The sequence below is a fragment of the Pangasianodon hypophthalmus genome, chromosome 23 (genome assembly GCF_027358585.1).
Source record: "Pangasianodon hypophthalmus isolate fPanHyp1 chromosome 23, fPanHyp1.pri, whole genome shotgun sequence".
Classification (NCBI taxonomy): Eukaryota; Metazoa; Chordata; class Actinopteri; order Siluriformes; family Pangasiidae; genus Pangasianodon; species Pangasianodon hypophthalmus.
The window spans coordinates 203,813-219,629 of NC_069732.1; the positions used below are offsets into that span (position 1 = coordinate 203,813).

General features: G+C 40.3%; 1 protein-coding gene and 1 pseudogene across 1 annotated transcript; both read left to right on the forward strand.

Annotated features, from left to right (window-relative positions):
* Positions 1-6,822: 6,822 nt before the first annotated feature.
* Positions 6,823-11,745, forward strand: LOC128317271 (uncharacterized; annotated as a pseudogene).
* A 2,758-nt stretch (positions 11,746-14,503) lies between these two features.
* Positions 14,504-15,523, forward strand: LOC113529061 (putative gustatory receptor clone PTE03). The gene has a single exon (XM_026918016.3). The coding sequence runs from the start codon at positions 14,504-14,506 to the stop codon at positions 15,446-15,448; it is 945 nt and encodes a 314-aa protein (XP_026773817.3). The 3' UTR covers positions 15,449-15,523.
* Positions 15,524-15,817: the final 294 nt, after the last annotated feature.

Genomic DNA, 15,817 nt, shown 5'->3' on the forward strand with positions numbered 1-15,817 from the left:
CAGACCTGCCCCTGTACCTAAGAAAACTATTCACTAAAGGCTTGACTAAACAAATATGTTTTCAGCCTCGACTTAAACACTGAGACTGTGTCTGAGCCCCGAACACTAAGTGGAAGGCTGTTCCATAACTGTGGGGCTTTGTAAGAGAAAGCTCTACCCCCTGCTGTAGCCAGCATTATTTGAGGTACCAACAAATAGCCTGCACCTTTTGATCTGAGTAGGCGTGACGGATCATAAAAGACCAAAAGTTCGCTCAGGTACTGTGGCCATTTAGTGCTTTATAGGTCAATAGTAGTATTTTATAACCAATATGAAATTTGATTGGGAGCCAATGCAGTGTGGATAAGATAGGGGTGATGTGGTCATATCTTCTGGTTTAGAGGTAACAAAAGCATGAACTAATTTTTCTGCATCGTGTAGTGACAATATATTTCTTATTTTAGCAATATTTCTGAGATGAAAGAAAGCTATCCTAGTTATATTATCTACATGAGCTTCAAAAGAAAGACTAAAGTCGATAATCACACCGGGGTCTTTTACTGCTGCACATGATGAAACAGAAAGGCCATCCAGAGTTATTATGTAATCAGAAAGCTTACTTCTAGCTGCATGTGGTCCTAGTACAAGTACTTCTGTCTTGTCAGAATTAAATAAGAGAAAGTTAATAAGCATCCAGTTTTTTACACATTCCTCAACTTTATTAAGCTGGTGTCTGTCATCTGGCTTTGCTGAAACATACAACTGTATGTCATCAGCGTAACAGTGGAAGCTAATACCATGCTTACGGATAATTTTACCCAGAGGTAGCATATATAGAGAAAAGAGCAGTGGGCCTAAAACAGAGCCTTGCGAGACACCAAACTTTACCTTAGTATGAAAAGAGAAGTCACCATTTACGTTTACAAACTGATAACGATCAGTCAAATAAGACCTGAGCCAGGAGAGGGCTGTTCCCTTAATGCCTACTACATTTTCTAGTCTATCGAGGAGAATAGCATGATCAATGGTATCAAAAGCTGCACTAAGGTCAAGCAGCACAAGCAAGGAGACACAACCCTGATCAGAGGCCAGTAGTAAGTCATTTACAACTTTTACCAGCACTGTCTCTGTGCTATGATGAGGCCTAAATCCTGACTGATACATTTCATGAATGTTATTCCTATGTAAGTATGAGCATAGCTGCTGTGCTACAACCTTTTCTAGGACCTTGGAGATAAAGGGGATAACTGCTAATTTAAAAGATATAGGTACATGGCCAATGCTAAGGGAAGAATTGATTATCTTTAAAAGAGGTTTGATTGCTTTAGGAATTATCTGTTTGAGGAAACAAGTAGGTAAAGGATCTAGTATACAGGTTGATGATTTTGATGATGAAATTAGTGAAATTTGTTCAGTGTCTTCAAGGGGAGTAAAGCGTTGTAGTTGTTTATCTAATATTATCATATTATCATCTACAGGGTTAGTTATAGAACTGTCCGGTTTTAAATTAATAGTCTGAATTTCTTGCCTGATATTTTCTATTTTGTGGTTGAAAAAATTCATGAAGTCATCGCTGCTATATAATGATTGTGTGCGTGTTTCTATTGTGGTCTTATTCCTAGTTAATTTTGCTACAGTATTAAATAAGAATCTAGCATTATTTCTGTTATCTTCAATTAGGGTGGAGAGATACATTGATCTAGCAGCACTAAGAGCTTTCTTATAGCTCAAAAGGCTCTCCTTCCATGCTATTTGTAATACTACCAAGTTAGTTTGACGCCCTTTGCGTTCTAGTTTTCGAGTGGTCTGTTTTAAAGTTCGTGTGTGATCGCTATACCAGGGTGCTAGCTTTTTCTCCCTAATTATTTTTCTTTTAAGTGGAGCTACCTTATTCAATTCAATTCAATTCATTTTTATTTGTATAGCACTTTTTTACAAAGCTCATTGTCTCAAAGCAGCTTTACACAAACAAAAGTAAAGTGAAGTGTGTGTGTGATGTCTCTGATGAGCAAGCAGGGCGACGGTGGCAAGGAAAAACTCCCTGAGATGGTGATAGGAAGAAACCTTGAGAGGAACCAGGCTCAACAGAGAACCCATCCTCATATGGGTTTACACTGTAGTGTGCGTGTGTGTGAGTACAATGTGTGTTGGTGTAGTCCATGGAAAACAGCTGAAGCGTTTTCGTGGCACTATGAAGCATTATCTAGCGAGTTGCAGAACGTTGATTCTAAACATTCAGTTGCCTGGTCAAGTTCTTCGGGATCAGACGGTGATCCAATCATGGTTTACAAATCTGGGAGATTACTGATAAAACTCTGTGCAGTTGTTGACGTGAACGTACGTTTGACATGGTGACGTGGCAAGGTGCATATACTATGATTAATACACATTTTAAATGAGACGAGGTAATGATCTGAGATAGCATCAGACTGGGGAAATCAGAATATATTTTCTATATTTAATCCAAATGTTAGTATTAAATCAAGAGTGTGACCACCACTATGGGTGGGTCCTATTACATTCTGATTGACCCCTACAGAATCTAGAATGGACACAACTGCTGTTCTTAGAGGGTCTTCTGGATTATCAAAATGAAAATTAAAGTCCCCAACAATTAATGCCTTGTCTAAAGAAACAACCAGGTTAGAGATGAAATCCGCAAATTCACACAGGAATTCCGAATATGGCCCTGGGGGTCTGTAAATAATAATTACTGGAATCACCTGGGTAGACTTATTTTTAGTGGCTACGTATGTTATGTTAGAATAAAGAACTTCAAATGCGTTGAATTTATGACTAGGTTTTTGTGTGACGGCTAGATTATCATTATAAATAACTGCGACGCCTCCTCCTCTGCCAGTTATTCTTGTATTGTGTATTGGGTATTGTGTTGCATAGTTCACTTGAACCAACACAAAGCGTTGCCCTCGTGCAGTTCGATCTAATGGCCCAATGAGGTCCATGCCAATTCTTTCAAAGGGGACCTCAATTAATGGGAACAGGCGCAAAGGTGCTTTTTAGATGTCTGGATTCACCAGCTGACGTTCACGACATGCCACGCACCACCTGCAAACATTGCCACAAATGCCCAGCAAATGGAAGCGGGCCATGAGACGGTCCAGTGTTTTATCCTATCCTAAGTGCCCCACCATCGGATTATGGTGAGCCACCTGGAATAATAATTCCTGGTGGCTCTTTGGAACCAACAACTGGGTCAACTCCTCTTGTGTTTGAGTGTTCTGGGTCACTCGATATAACCTTTCATTAATAATCAAAAAATAGGGGTGGGAGAGCACAGCATTAGGCTGAATTCACTAACCATCGATTACTTTCACTTCGTCGAAGGCGTACCTGAGGCTTTCATCGCACGACTGCTCCAAGGGGAAATCCTTGGGGGAAATCCCCACCAAGAGAAGAAGAGTAGAGCTCCTCCGTTTCTCAATGTCCCCCTGACGTGGACCTGATCTTGATGGCCCCGTACCACCTCCCCAGCCATAATTTTCAATAAAAGAATGCATTGGGCTCCGAAGTGGTGCAACAGAAAAAAGTTCACCCTATTGTCCAAATATCAAGATTTCCAATCCTGATGATGACACAGACAATCATGGCTGGGAGTCCAAAGGAGCAAAATTAGCTGTGCTCTCTGGGTGGCAATGACAGTGAACTTAGCCAATTGTCTGTGAGCTCATTCATGCAGAATGAGGCAGACAGCACTTAACCTTTGCCCTCCCCAATGAGTACTTGTCGTATGATATGGGTGGGAATTGTCCAAGACTTAATTAGGGAGAAAATCAGGGGAAAATAAAAAAAAGTTTTAAATATTAGTTAGCACTTGGAAAAGACTGCAGCATTAAAGGTGTGCATCCAAATGCAAGACAGGACTAGATGCAACGCCAAAGTTGTAGGTCTCCCTCCCAACTTCACAGAGGGTGTTGCTCCACCTCGCTCCTTTGCAAATCACAGATTACTGGGAACCCTAAATTTTAGATCCTCTCATTTTTACTGAAGGGATTGCACTATTTATCAAGCTTCATCAAGCTAAATCTGTTTAGTCAAGTCAAGTGGGTTTTTATTGTCATTCCTCTGGATAGCTTGTATACATTGGAACGAAATGTTGTTTCTCCAAGACCATCGTACAACACATAACAGTATGCAAGTCTACATAATGTGCAAATAAGAGTGAGAAGAGTGCAGGACAATAATACACAGGAAAATAAATACACAGAACATGGGCTGTAAAGTGTAAACTATTGGTAGGGTAGCAGTAATAGGTTTAGCATTCCATAAAGTGTCTGATGCATCTTTGTAAAATGAGGTGTGCAGTGGCATTTAACAGATTTCATGTGAAAACCGTAATCGATTTCCTAGCTACACAATTGCACTGTTTGTTCATATCTCTCTCTCCATCTCTCTCTCTCCCCCTCACTCTCTGTCGAGCTACACATGCTACTTCTGAGATGCCAGTGATCCTGACCCCTTCTGCTCCTCCTCGCTGCCTGACCCATCCTGATGCCCTACTTCTGGTTGGTGTTCTCATCGGTTGAGTTCGCTCGCTGCTGCTGGGGCCCCATATGGACGGTCTGAAGAACCATTTGGTTTGCTGGGGATAGTCCCACCTGGGGGCTGAGGAGATGGCTTGGGGATCACATATGGGGAGCTGTACTTTAATGGCTTGGGACTACGATTGCTGTAGTAGCTTTGTGGCTGCGGTTGCCACAAACACCTTCGTACTCAGGACTCCATCAGTGGACAGTGGATAGATTTTAACTTCTTGCAAAAACTGTGATGAATTTATTGGTTGCACAATTGCACTATTTGTCCATATAGTACACAATAATAGAAGGGATTTATTTATAATCGCACTATCCGTTGCACCCAGATGAGGATGGGTTCCCTTTTGAGCCTGGTTCCTCTCAAGGTTTCTTCCTCATATCATCTCAGGGAGTTTTTCCTCACCACCGTCACCTCTGGCTTGCTCATTAGGGATAAATTCACATATTTATAATATATTTTTTTTTGTGAATCCATTTATTTCTGTAAAGCTGCTTTGTGACAATGTCCATTGTTAAAAGCGCTATACAAATAAAATTAATTGAATTGAATTGAATATACAGTTATCAGAGCCATGTAGTATGTAGTACAACATATAGTACAGAGTCATCCATGTAGTACAGACTCATCATTTTTTATCCTGAATGTATTTATTTCTGTAAAGCTGCTTTGTGACAATGTCCATTGTTAAAATCTCTACACAAATAAAATTGAATTGAATTGAATTTAGTCATACTGGGTTAGGTGTTTGATTAGCCCAGGTGAGAGTTGGGGGGCAGCAGTGTGTTGAGTAATCTGACTGCCTCCGGGAAACAACTGTTGCGGAGTCAGCTCCTGTACCTTCTGCTGGATGGCAGGAGGGTGAAGAATACATGGGATGGGTGAGAGGGGTCGTCCACAATACTGGTGGTTTTGCAGATCCAGTGGTTGTTGTATGAGGTAGAGAAACCCAGATGATCTTGTAGCACAGTCATGTGTCAGCAGTGTGAACAGCAGTGGACTGAGCACGCAGCCCTAGGTAGCGCCAGTGTTCAGTGTGGTGTTGCTGGAGGTAGAGTTGCCAATCCTGACAGACTGGGGCCTCCCAGTCAAAAAGTCCAGGATCCATTTGCAGAGGAAGGTGGTTGGACCCAGCAGGCTTAGCTTTGTTGTGGGATGGTTGTGTTGAATGCTAAACTTAGTCTATGAACAGCATCCTTACATAGTGTTTTTGTCTAGGTGGATCAGAGGAAGGTGGTATCAGGCGTCCTCTGTTGAGTGGTTGGGGCGGTAGGTGTATTGAAATGAGTCCAGTGTAGTGGTAAGACTGCTCTTTGTGTGTTTCGTGACTAGCTGTTCAAAGCACTTCACAATGATATGTGCGAGTGCAATGGGCTGTTAGTCATTCAGGCAGGACACAGATTTTATTCGGCAAAGAGATGATGGTGGTCATCTTGAAGCACACAAGACAACTGCTTGGCTCAAGGAAATGTTGAAGATATCTGTAAGGACATCTGCAAGCTGATTAGCACATTCCCTGAGCACCCAGCCAGGTATGATGTCAGGACCTGCAGCTTTCCACGGGTTAACTCTGGACAGAGCCTTCCTGACATCTACTGCAGACAGACAAAGTATGTGGGTCAATGGGAGTCGGGGTGGTCTCCCCCTCTGGCATACTGTTCTGTGCTTCATACCATGCATAGAAATCTTTCAGTGCATCTGGGAGTGAGGCGTCACCATCACAGACAAATGGTGTAGCTTTGTCATTCGTGATGACCTGAATGCCTTGCCACAAAGGCCTTGTGGTCTTGGTGTTTCTGAATTGATCAGGGATTCTTTTTGCATAGTTCATCTCTCTGATAGCCCAAGACATATTGGCCCATGCTGTGCGGAGGGCAGCCTTGTCATCAGACCTGAAGGCTGTGTCTCGGGTTTTCAGCAGCAAGTGCACATCAGCAGTCATTGCATCATCTGTGCAGTTGCCGATGAAGCCAGTCACTAATGGTTTTTATTCCTCCAAGCAGCCTCTCTGAACATATTCCAGTCTGTGTACTCAAAACAGTCCTGAAGTGCTGAGATAGCTCACTCAGACCAGGTTCTCACCTGTTTCAGAACCAGTTTTGCATGTTTCAGAAGTGGTCTGTATGCTGGGATTAGCATAACAGAGATGTGGTCCCAGCAGCTGAGGTGGGAGAGGGGTGCAGCCTTGTACACACTGCAAATGTTGGTGTAAACAAGGTCTAAATTGTTTGTGCCACGGGTCACGAAATGAATATGCTGGTGGAATTTTGGCAGCATTGATTTCAGATTTGCATGGTTACAGTCCCCAGCTACAATGAAAAACCCATTGGGGTACACTGTCTGTAAGTTACTGATGGCCCTGTAGTGTTCACTTAGCATTTTCCTTGCTTTAGAACCAGGTTGAATGTACACCGCAACAATGAGTACGGTGGTAAACTCTCTGGGGAGGTAGTATGGCCAGCATTTCACAGTCATAAATTCCACCAGCAACGAACAGTAACTCGAGATCACAACAGCATTCCTGCACCATTCGTTGTTCGTGTAAACACACAGACCACTGCTGCTATCCTGTTGGTCCTATGTGCAGTTAGCCTAGCTAGCCGAATCGCTGTGTCCAGAATGCTGTCTGCTGAATGTTGAGCCATGTTTCCATAAGAACAAATACACAACAGTCCTTGCATTCACACTGAGTAGTTAGCTATAGTCTGAGGAAGTAGAGTTTATTGTCGAGGGAGCAAACACTGGAGAGGAGAATGGCTGGTAGAGCCAGATGGCTAGGGTTAGCCTTTAGGTTAGCACAAATGCCAGTTCGCTTACTGCACTTCCACTGCCTCTCACACCATTTCTGGCACCCAGAAATTAAATTGTTAAATTAAATTGTTAAACTAAAAACCAGTTTATTTTACTTTTTATTTTCACAGAAAAATGGTGCTAGTTTTATTATTTGTCAAGTTTTATACTCTTGACTCCTGTCCTGACCAGGCACCACACTGGTTTCCTAAGCCATCTCAATTCGATTCAGTTAAATTTTATTTGTATAGCACTTTTAACAATGGTCATTGTCACAGAGCAGCTTTACAGCAATATATAAATTCAGGATATAAATTTAAAATTTATAAATGTGTCCCTCATGAGCAAGCCAGAGGTGATGGTGGCAAGGAAAAACTCCCTGAGACAAAATGAGGAGGAAACCTTGAGAGGAAGACTCAAAAGGGAACCCATCCTCAACGGGCTTACACCAGATAGTGTAATTGTAAATAATTTCCTTCTACTTCTACTTTCTTCTGTGTAATTTATAGTCAAAAAGTACAAATGTGTAAACAGGAACCAATCAGCTTATGAGAAATATATGAATGAGCACCAGTCAATTATGAATTCATTATAGTTTTAAATGTGAAGTCTATTTTGTTGAAGTTATGAACTGTTCAGTGATGGAAACTTGAGTGCAAATCTGTTTGTAGCAATTGCAGGCCTAAGGAATTCATGGTCAAGACAGCGAGCGGAGGTCATCCACACCAGGTCCACACCGTCTAAAATAATATCATAAATCTTCGACTAAGGTGCGTTAAACAACATATCAAACATTCAGCTTGTTCAGTGTGTTGAGTGCAGGATGTTTAGTCTTCCTCCGTCATTAGTAATAGCTTTATTTGTGATAAGTGCATGTTAATTAGGTCTCTGACGGAGAAGATTGCAGCATTAGAGGTGCGCATCCAGACTCTAGAGAGGGTTAGTGAGAGTGAAAGCAATGTAGTTTCTGTAGGGGAAAGTCTGGATGCCTTACATGGAGTTTGTAATCCCCCAACTTCGGCATTAGAGCCCTCACAGCGGGGCGAATGGGTGATGACTTGGCGGCATAATCGCAAAGCCAAAGCTAACGCTAAGGCTCGCCCACAGGAGCACCACTTCTCTCCGCTTCACATGTCAAACAGATTTGCTCTCCTCAGTGAAGCACCTGCTGAGAAACCTGAAATAGCTCTGGTTATAGGTGACTCTATCTTGCGGCACGTGAAATTAGCTAGGCATTTAGGGGCACCAGCAGCTTTAGTTAGGTGTATACCGGGAGCCAGGGCGCCGGCCATAGCAGGTAATCTTAGGGTCTTAGGCAAGCACAGGTTCTCAAAGATAGTTATTCATGTAGGAGCTAATGATATACACCTTTGTCAGTCTGAAATTACTAAGAGTAACATTGTAGAGGTGTGTAAATTAGCGAAAGCGATGTCTGATGCTGTAATATGCTCTGGCCCCATCCCAATGCGGCGTAGCGATGTAGCTTACAGCAGGTTATGAACTGAACTGCTGGATGTACAGGTGGTGCTCCGAAAACAATGTGGGCTTTAAAAGATAATTGGAGTAGTTTTGAGGGCAAGGCTGGCCTTTTAGGGTGGGATGGTGTCCATCCCACTCGGGAAGGTGCTGCTCTCATTTCTTGCAGCATAGCACATACTGTAGTCTCAGAACAGGCCTAGTTAATCAGTGACAATCCAGGGCCAAGGCCAGGGAGCAGACAAGCAGGCTAAACCGACCGTCTGCTAGCTGCACTGAGTCATCACTCAGGTTCCACTGTATTGAGACTGTGTCTGTTCCCCGAGCTAAACAAAATTATAGACATACTCAGTTTGTTTTAGTAACCTAATTAACATAAAACTAAATCAAACTGAATGCGTAGCCATTGATCTGAAGGACTGTTGAATATTAGATCTCTTATGTCTAAAGCGCTTATTGGTAATGAAACCATTACTGATCAGGAGTTTGATGTACTGTGTTTAATAGAAACGTGGATTAAACCAAACGGGTTTGTAGCATTAAATGAAGCTAGTCCTCCTGGGTACAGTTACATACATCAGCCGCATCTAACTGTCAGAGGAGGAGGCGTCGCAGTCATCTATAATGATAATCTAGGCATCACATGAAAACCTAGTCATAACTTCAGCGCATTTGAAGTTCTTTATACTAACATAACATACGTAGCCACTAAAAATAAGTCTGCCCAGGTGATTCCAGTCATTATTATTTAGAGACCCCCAGGGCCATAATCAGATTTCCTATGTGAATTTGCAGATTTCAACTCTAACCTGGTTGTTTCTTTAGACAAAGCATTAATTGTTGGAGACTTTAATATTCATTTTGATAATCCAGAAGACCCTCTAAGAACAGCAGTTGTGTCCATTCTAGATTCTGTAGGGGTCAATCAGAATGTAATAGGACCCACCCATAGTGGTGGTCACATTCTTGATTTAATACTAACATTTGGATTAAATATAGAAAATATATTCTGATTTCCCCAGTCTGAAGCTATCTCAGATCATTACGTGTCTTAAACATAATATACACACCTTGCCACGTCACCAGGTCAAACGTACTTTCACGTAAGCAACTGCACAGAGTTTTATCAGTAATCTCCCAGATTTATCAACCATGTTTGGACCACCGTCTGATCCCAAAGAACTTGACCAGGCAACTGAATGCTTAGAATCAACGTTCTGCAACTCGCTAGATAAGGTAGCTCCACTTAAAAGAAAAATAATTAGGGAGAAAAAGCTAGCACCCTGGTATAGCGATCACACACAAACTTTAAAACAGACCACTCGAAAACTAGAACGTAAATGGCGTCAAACTAAAACGGTAGTATTTCAAATAGCATGGAAGGAGAGCCTTTTGAGCTATCTCTCCACCCTAATTGAAGATAACAGAAATAATCCTAGATTCTTATTTAATACATTAGCAAAATTAACTAGAAATAAGACCACAAAAGAAACACGCAAACAGATAATTCCTGAAACAATCAAACCTCTTTTAAAGATAATCAATTCTTCCCTTAGCATTGGCTATGTACCTAAATCTTTTAAATTAGCAGTTATCAAGCCCCTGATTAAAAAACCTGACCTTGACCCCTGTCAGCTGTCTAACTATAGGCCAATATCAAATCTCCCCTTTATCTCCAAGGTCCTAGAAAAGGTTGTAGCACAGCAGCTATGCTCATACTTACATAGGAATAAAATTCATGAAATGTATCAGTCAGGATTTAGGCCTCATCATAGCACAGAGACAGCGCTGGTAAAAGTTGTAAATGACTTACTACTGGCCTCTGATCAGGGTTGTGTCTCCTTGCTTGTGCTGCTTGACCTTAGTGCAGCTTTTGATACCATTGATCATGCTATTCTCCTTGATAGACTAGAAAATGTAGTAGGCATTAAGGGAATAGCCCTTTCCTGGATCAGGTCTTATTTGACTGATCCGTTTTAGGCCCACTGCTCTTTTCTCTATATATGCTACCTTTGGGCAAAATTATTCGTAAGCATGGTATTAGCTTCCACTGTTACGCTGATGACACACAGTTGTATGTTTCAGCAAAGCCAGATGACAGACACCAGCTTAATAAAGTTGAGGAATGTGTAAAAGACATTAGAAACTGGATATTTATTAACTTTCTCTTACTTAATTCTGACAAGACAGAAGTACTTGTACTAGGACCACATGCAGCTAGAAGTAAGCTTTCTGATTACATAATAACTCTGGATGGCCTTTCTGTTTCATCATGTGCAGCAGTAAAAGACCCCGGTGTGATTATCGACTTTAGTCTTTCTTTTGAAGCTCATGTAGATAATATCACTAGGATTGCTTTCTTTCATCTCAGAAATATTGCTAAAATAAAAAATATATTGTCACTACACAATGCAGAAAAAATACTTCATGCATTTTGTTACCTCTAGGTGGGATTATTGTAATGCCTTACTGTCTGGATGTTCCAGTAGATGCATAAACAAGTTCCAGTTAGTCCAGAATTCAGCAGCGAGAGTCCTTACTAGAATCAGAAGATATGACCACATCACCCCTATCTTATCCACACTGCACTGGCTCCCAATCAAATTTCATATTGATTATAAAAAAACTACTATTGACCTATAAAGCACTAAATGGTCTCGCGCCACAGTACCTGAGCAAATTTTTGGTCTTTTATGAACCGCTACGCTCACTTCGATCAAAAGGTGTAGGCTATTTGTTGGTACCTTGAATAGTGAAGGCTACAGCTGGGGGTAGAGCTTTCTCTTACAAAGCCCCACAGTTATGGAACAGCCTTCCACTTAGTGTTCGGGGCTCAGACACAGTCTCAGTGTTTAAGTCTCGGCTGAAAACATATTTGTTTAGTCAAGCCTTTAGTGAATAGTTTTCTTAGGTACAGGGGCAGGTCTGGAGGGTTCACAGGCATAGAGTGTCGTGGTGAACTGGGATGTTTGGATGCCCCCCCCCAACACTCTCACACGTTCACTCGGGTTTGTTGATGGTGGAGTGGCTGGCTGCTTTATGTCCCATGATGCCCTCATGTCTGTGTTAGCTTCTGGCTCTCCCTTTTAGTTATGCTGTCATAGCTAGTCTTGCCGGAGTCCCTGCTTGCACTGTGCATGCAAAGTACATTGTCCTTAACCATTACAGGACAAAAGCTTACCTAACAATCTTTCCCTCTCTCTCCATCTCTCTCTCTCCCTCACTCTCTGTCGAGCTACACATGCTACTTCTAAAATGCCAGTGATCCTGACCCCTTCTGCTCCCCTGACCTGCCTGACCCATCCTGATGCCCTACTTCTGGTTGGAGTTCTTATCGGTTGAGTTCGCACGCTGCTGTTGGGGCCCCATATGGACAGCCTTAATATCATTTGGATCGCTGGGGATTAGGGGTGTGGAGATGGCTTGGGGATCACATATGGGGAGCTGTACTGTAATGGCTTGGGACTGCGATTGCTGTAGTCGCTTTGGGGATGCAGTTGCCACGAGCACCTTCGTACTCAGGACTCCATTAGTGGATAGTTGATAGATTTAACCAACCGGACTTCTTGCGAAAACTGTGATGGTCCAAAGCCATCTTCATGGTTTTCAAATCTCCATCATTGAACAGTTGATAACTTCAACAAACCAGACTTCATGTGAAAACTGTGATGAATTTCCTGGTTGCACAATTGCACTTTTATGCTCTACACAAATAAAATTGAATTGAATTGTGCCTATTGTCCAGTTTTAGTAGTTATTGTACTGCCTTGTGGTGTTTGCACACATTTGCAAGTGCACTTTATGTAGTAATGTGTAGTCTCATGTGATTCCGTGTTGTTTTCGAAATGGTCGAAATGACAATAAAGCCACTTGATTTGACTTGACTTGTTTTACTGCTGCTAGGTGAACATATTTCTCCACCCTAATAGAAGATAACAAAAATAATCCTATGTTCTTTTTTAATACAGTATCAAAGCTAACTAGGAACAAGACAACCATAGAAGCACAGATACCAAACAGTAGCAATGGCTTAATATTTTTTTCAATGACAAATTTAAGTATATTAGACAAAAAATTATTAACTTAAAGTCAAACTATTTGATCAGATTAACTAAGTGGATAACAATTTACCCACATCAGTACAGCGATTAGAATATTTTACTCCAATCCATTTAGATAATCCAAAAAGATAATACCAGCAGCAATTGAACCTATTAAAAATAATCCACTCCTCCCTTAGCACTGGCTATATATCTATTTTTTTTTTAAACTAGCAGTTATCAAACCCTTAATTAAAAAAAAATTGACCAGTTGTCTAAGAACTATGGGTTATGTCAGGAACAGGTGTTTTTATATTAAGATCACTTGACACTTTAATTGCACACAAGATGAATCCAGTCAAATAATTGCATGACTTCTGATGGTGACCAGTTGCACCAGAACTACTTTAGGGTTGTTACAGCAACAGTGAATACTTATGCAATTACAGTTAAAATGGCATAAACAAATAAGTAACAATAGGTTGCAAATACATTTAATTTAATTTAAAAAATGATGTCACTTCTCTTTGCCACACTGCTTTGTGCTCTGCTTTGCCACACTTGTTACACTGCCACTCAAAATGCTTAAAAGACAGGGGTTGCAGTTGCACAAAATGATTGCTAGGAGGATCTCTTTCTGTGACATGCTCTTCCACCATCCTAGGCATAGACCTCTGCATTGAAAAGAAATGTCAAATTTTTCATGTTTATCCTGTTTTTCCTTCCTCAGGCATCATTCATCTTCAGCTTCATAACCTTCTTTTAATTAAAAAAGCGCAGAGAAAGGCAAATTTAAAACCAGGACAGGTTTTCACGTACTGTAACTGTCTTCAGCTCTCCACCTGTCTTTGGCTGTTCCAAACAGAGCAAACATAGGGCCTAAGGATGGACAACAAATAGTCTTTCAATATCAATTAAAGCCAATTTTTATATATGTATATGGTTTTCATCATTAATGGTATACCAGAATCCAGTGCATAGAGCTCCTGTAATGGAGGAAAAATATCATCACTATCATCAAAAAATGCTCATTGCAGTTCATTGCAGGGTACCCTGCATACACAATTTTACACACTCATTCACACCTAGGGGGCAATTTTGCATAGCAATTTTCCACCTACTGCCATGTATTGGGAGGTGGTAGAAAACCAGAGAACCCAGAAAAAACCAAGATGGACACTAGGAGAACAAATGAAACTCACCAGAGGAAGTATCCTGCGATCAGAATCAGTGTTCATACCCTGGAACTGTGAAGCTGTGGGGTACCCACTGTAGGATCATACCACTCACAACTAATCATATTATTTATATTACATTATACAGTATGTATGATGAAATATTTAAAATAAAGTATTTAAAATTTTATTCAAATGTGTTATTATTATGGAGTTTTTTTGTGATTGATTTTCAGGGTAAGACCATTAAAAACTGCATAAAACAAGTATTTCCTCATGAATCATATTACATTATATCATAAATCAGATTACAGCAATGGTCAGGAAGGAGGGTGAGTCTTTAGCTAGTTACTGTCACATAGGAATATGCGTCACAGAAAGAGTATAAATGTGATGATTTCCTCAACACACCTCCAATATCTACATTATGAATGACTGCTTTAACATCACTTGGATTCATTTTCAGAAATGAGTGGATAATGGATAATTCTAATGGATAATTCTACCAGTGTTACCTATTTCACTCTGGAGGGACATGTGGGTTTGGAGCATTACAGATATGTTTATTTTATATTTACTCTCACTGTCTATATAATGATAATTTGCTTTAATACGGTTATCATTTCCGTTATATACAAAAACAAACACTTACATGAGCCCATGTATATTTTCATTGCTGCTTTGCTCTTTAATGCTCTCTTTGGAACGACTGCTCTTTATCCTAAACTACTCGCTGATTTACTGTCTGAAAAACAAATCACTTCTTATGAAGCATGTATATTTCAGGCATTTTGCATGTACACATATGGTTCAGCAGAGTTTGCGCTGTTATCAGCTATGGCCTATGACAGATATGTGTCCATCTGTAAACCATTACATTATGCAGCTCTTGTAAAAATGCACATTGTCAGAAAGCTCATAGTTCTGTCATGGTTTTTGCCTTGCTGTACAATTGGTATAACTGTTCTACTAACATCCCGACTTCAGCTGTGTAAATTTAAATTGAACAGAATATACTGTGATAATTATTCAATTGTGAAATTGAGTTGTACAGGAACATCTCTTAATAACATATATGGACTTTTCATTTTCAGCATTACTGTATTTCCTCCAGTAATCTTCATAATCTACTCATATATCAGGATCCTCTCTGTGTGTTTAAAGAATTCTAAAGATTTCAGAAGAAAAGCTTTACAGACCTGTTTACCACATCTTCTCATTTTCATTATTTTTTCTGTCAACATTTGTTTTGAAATTATAAATAACAGACTAGAATCAAAACATATTCCCCACATTATTGTCATGATCATGTCAGTTGAATATTTACTCATTCCTCCTCTATTCAATCCCATAATATATGGATTAAAACTGCAGGAGATTTTGAATAGTATCAGGAGACTGATTTCCTGTAAAAAGAGGGCTCAAATTTCTTTTTAGACATATATTCTTCCTTTACTCTTATTTGAGTTTCAAGAACAGTAATATTTTAAGTTTCAACAGAACGATTGTTCACTGTATGTGATTGTATGAGATGCATGTTAATGAATTAGATTTGGTGTAACTATGATAAAGAACAAATTATAACCTCAATTTTGCAATCAAGTTCTAATTGTCCCTGTAATTCTTGGCTAAGAGGAGAGGTTTCAAAAATCTATTGACTGGTTCTGGGAGGTATGGGAATAATGGATTCTTTTCATGGGCAAAAGTAAGTACTTGTAAATATTAAAAAAAAAAAAAATCTTTTAGAGATTGAGAGTTTTTGTACTAGATACTGAAAAGTGCCACATATAAATATTGTAGAGTTTT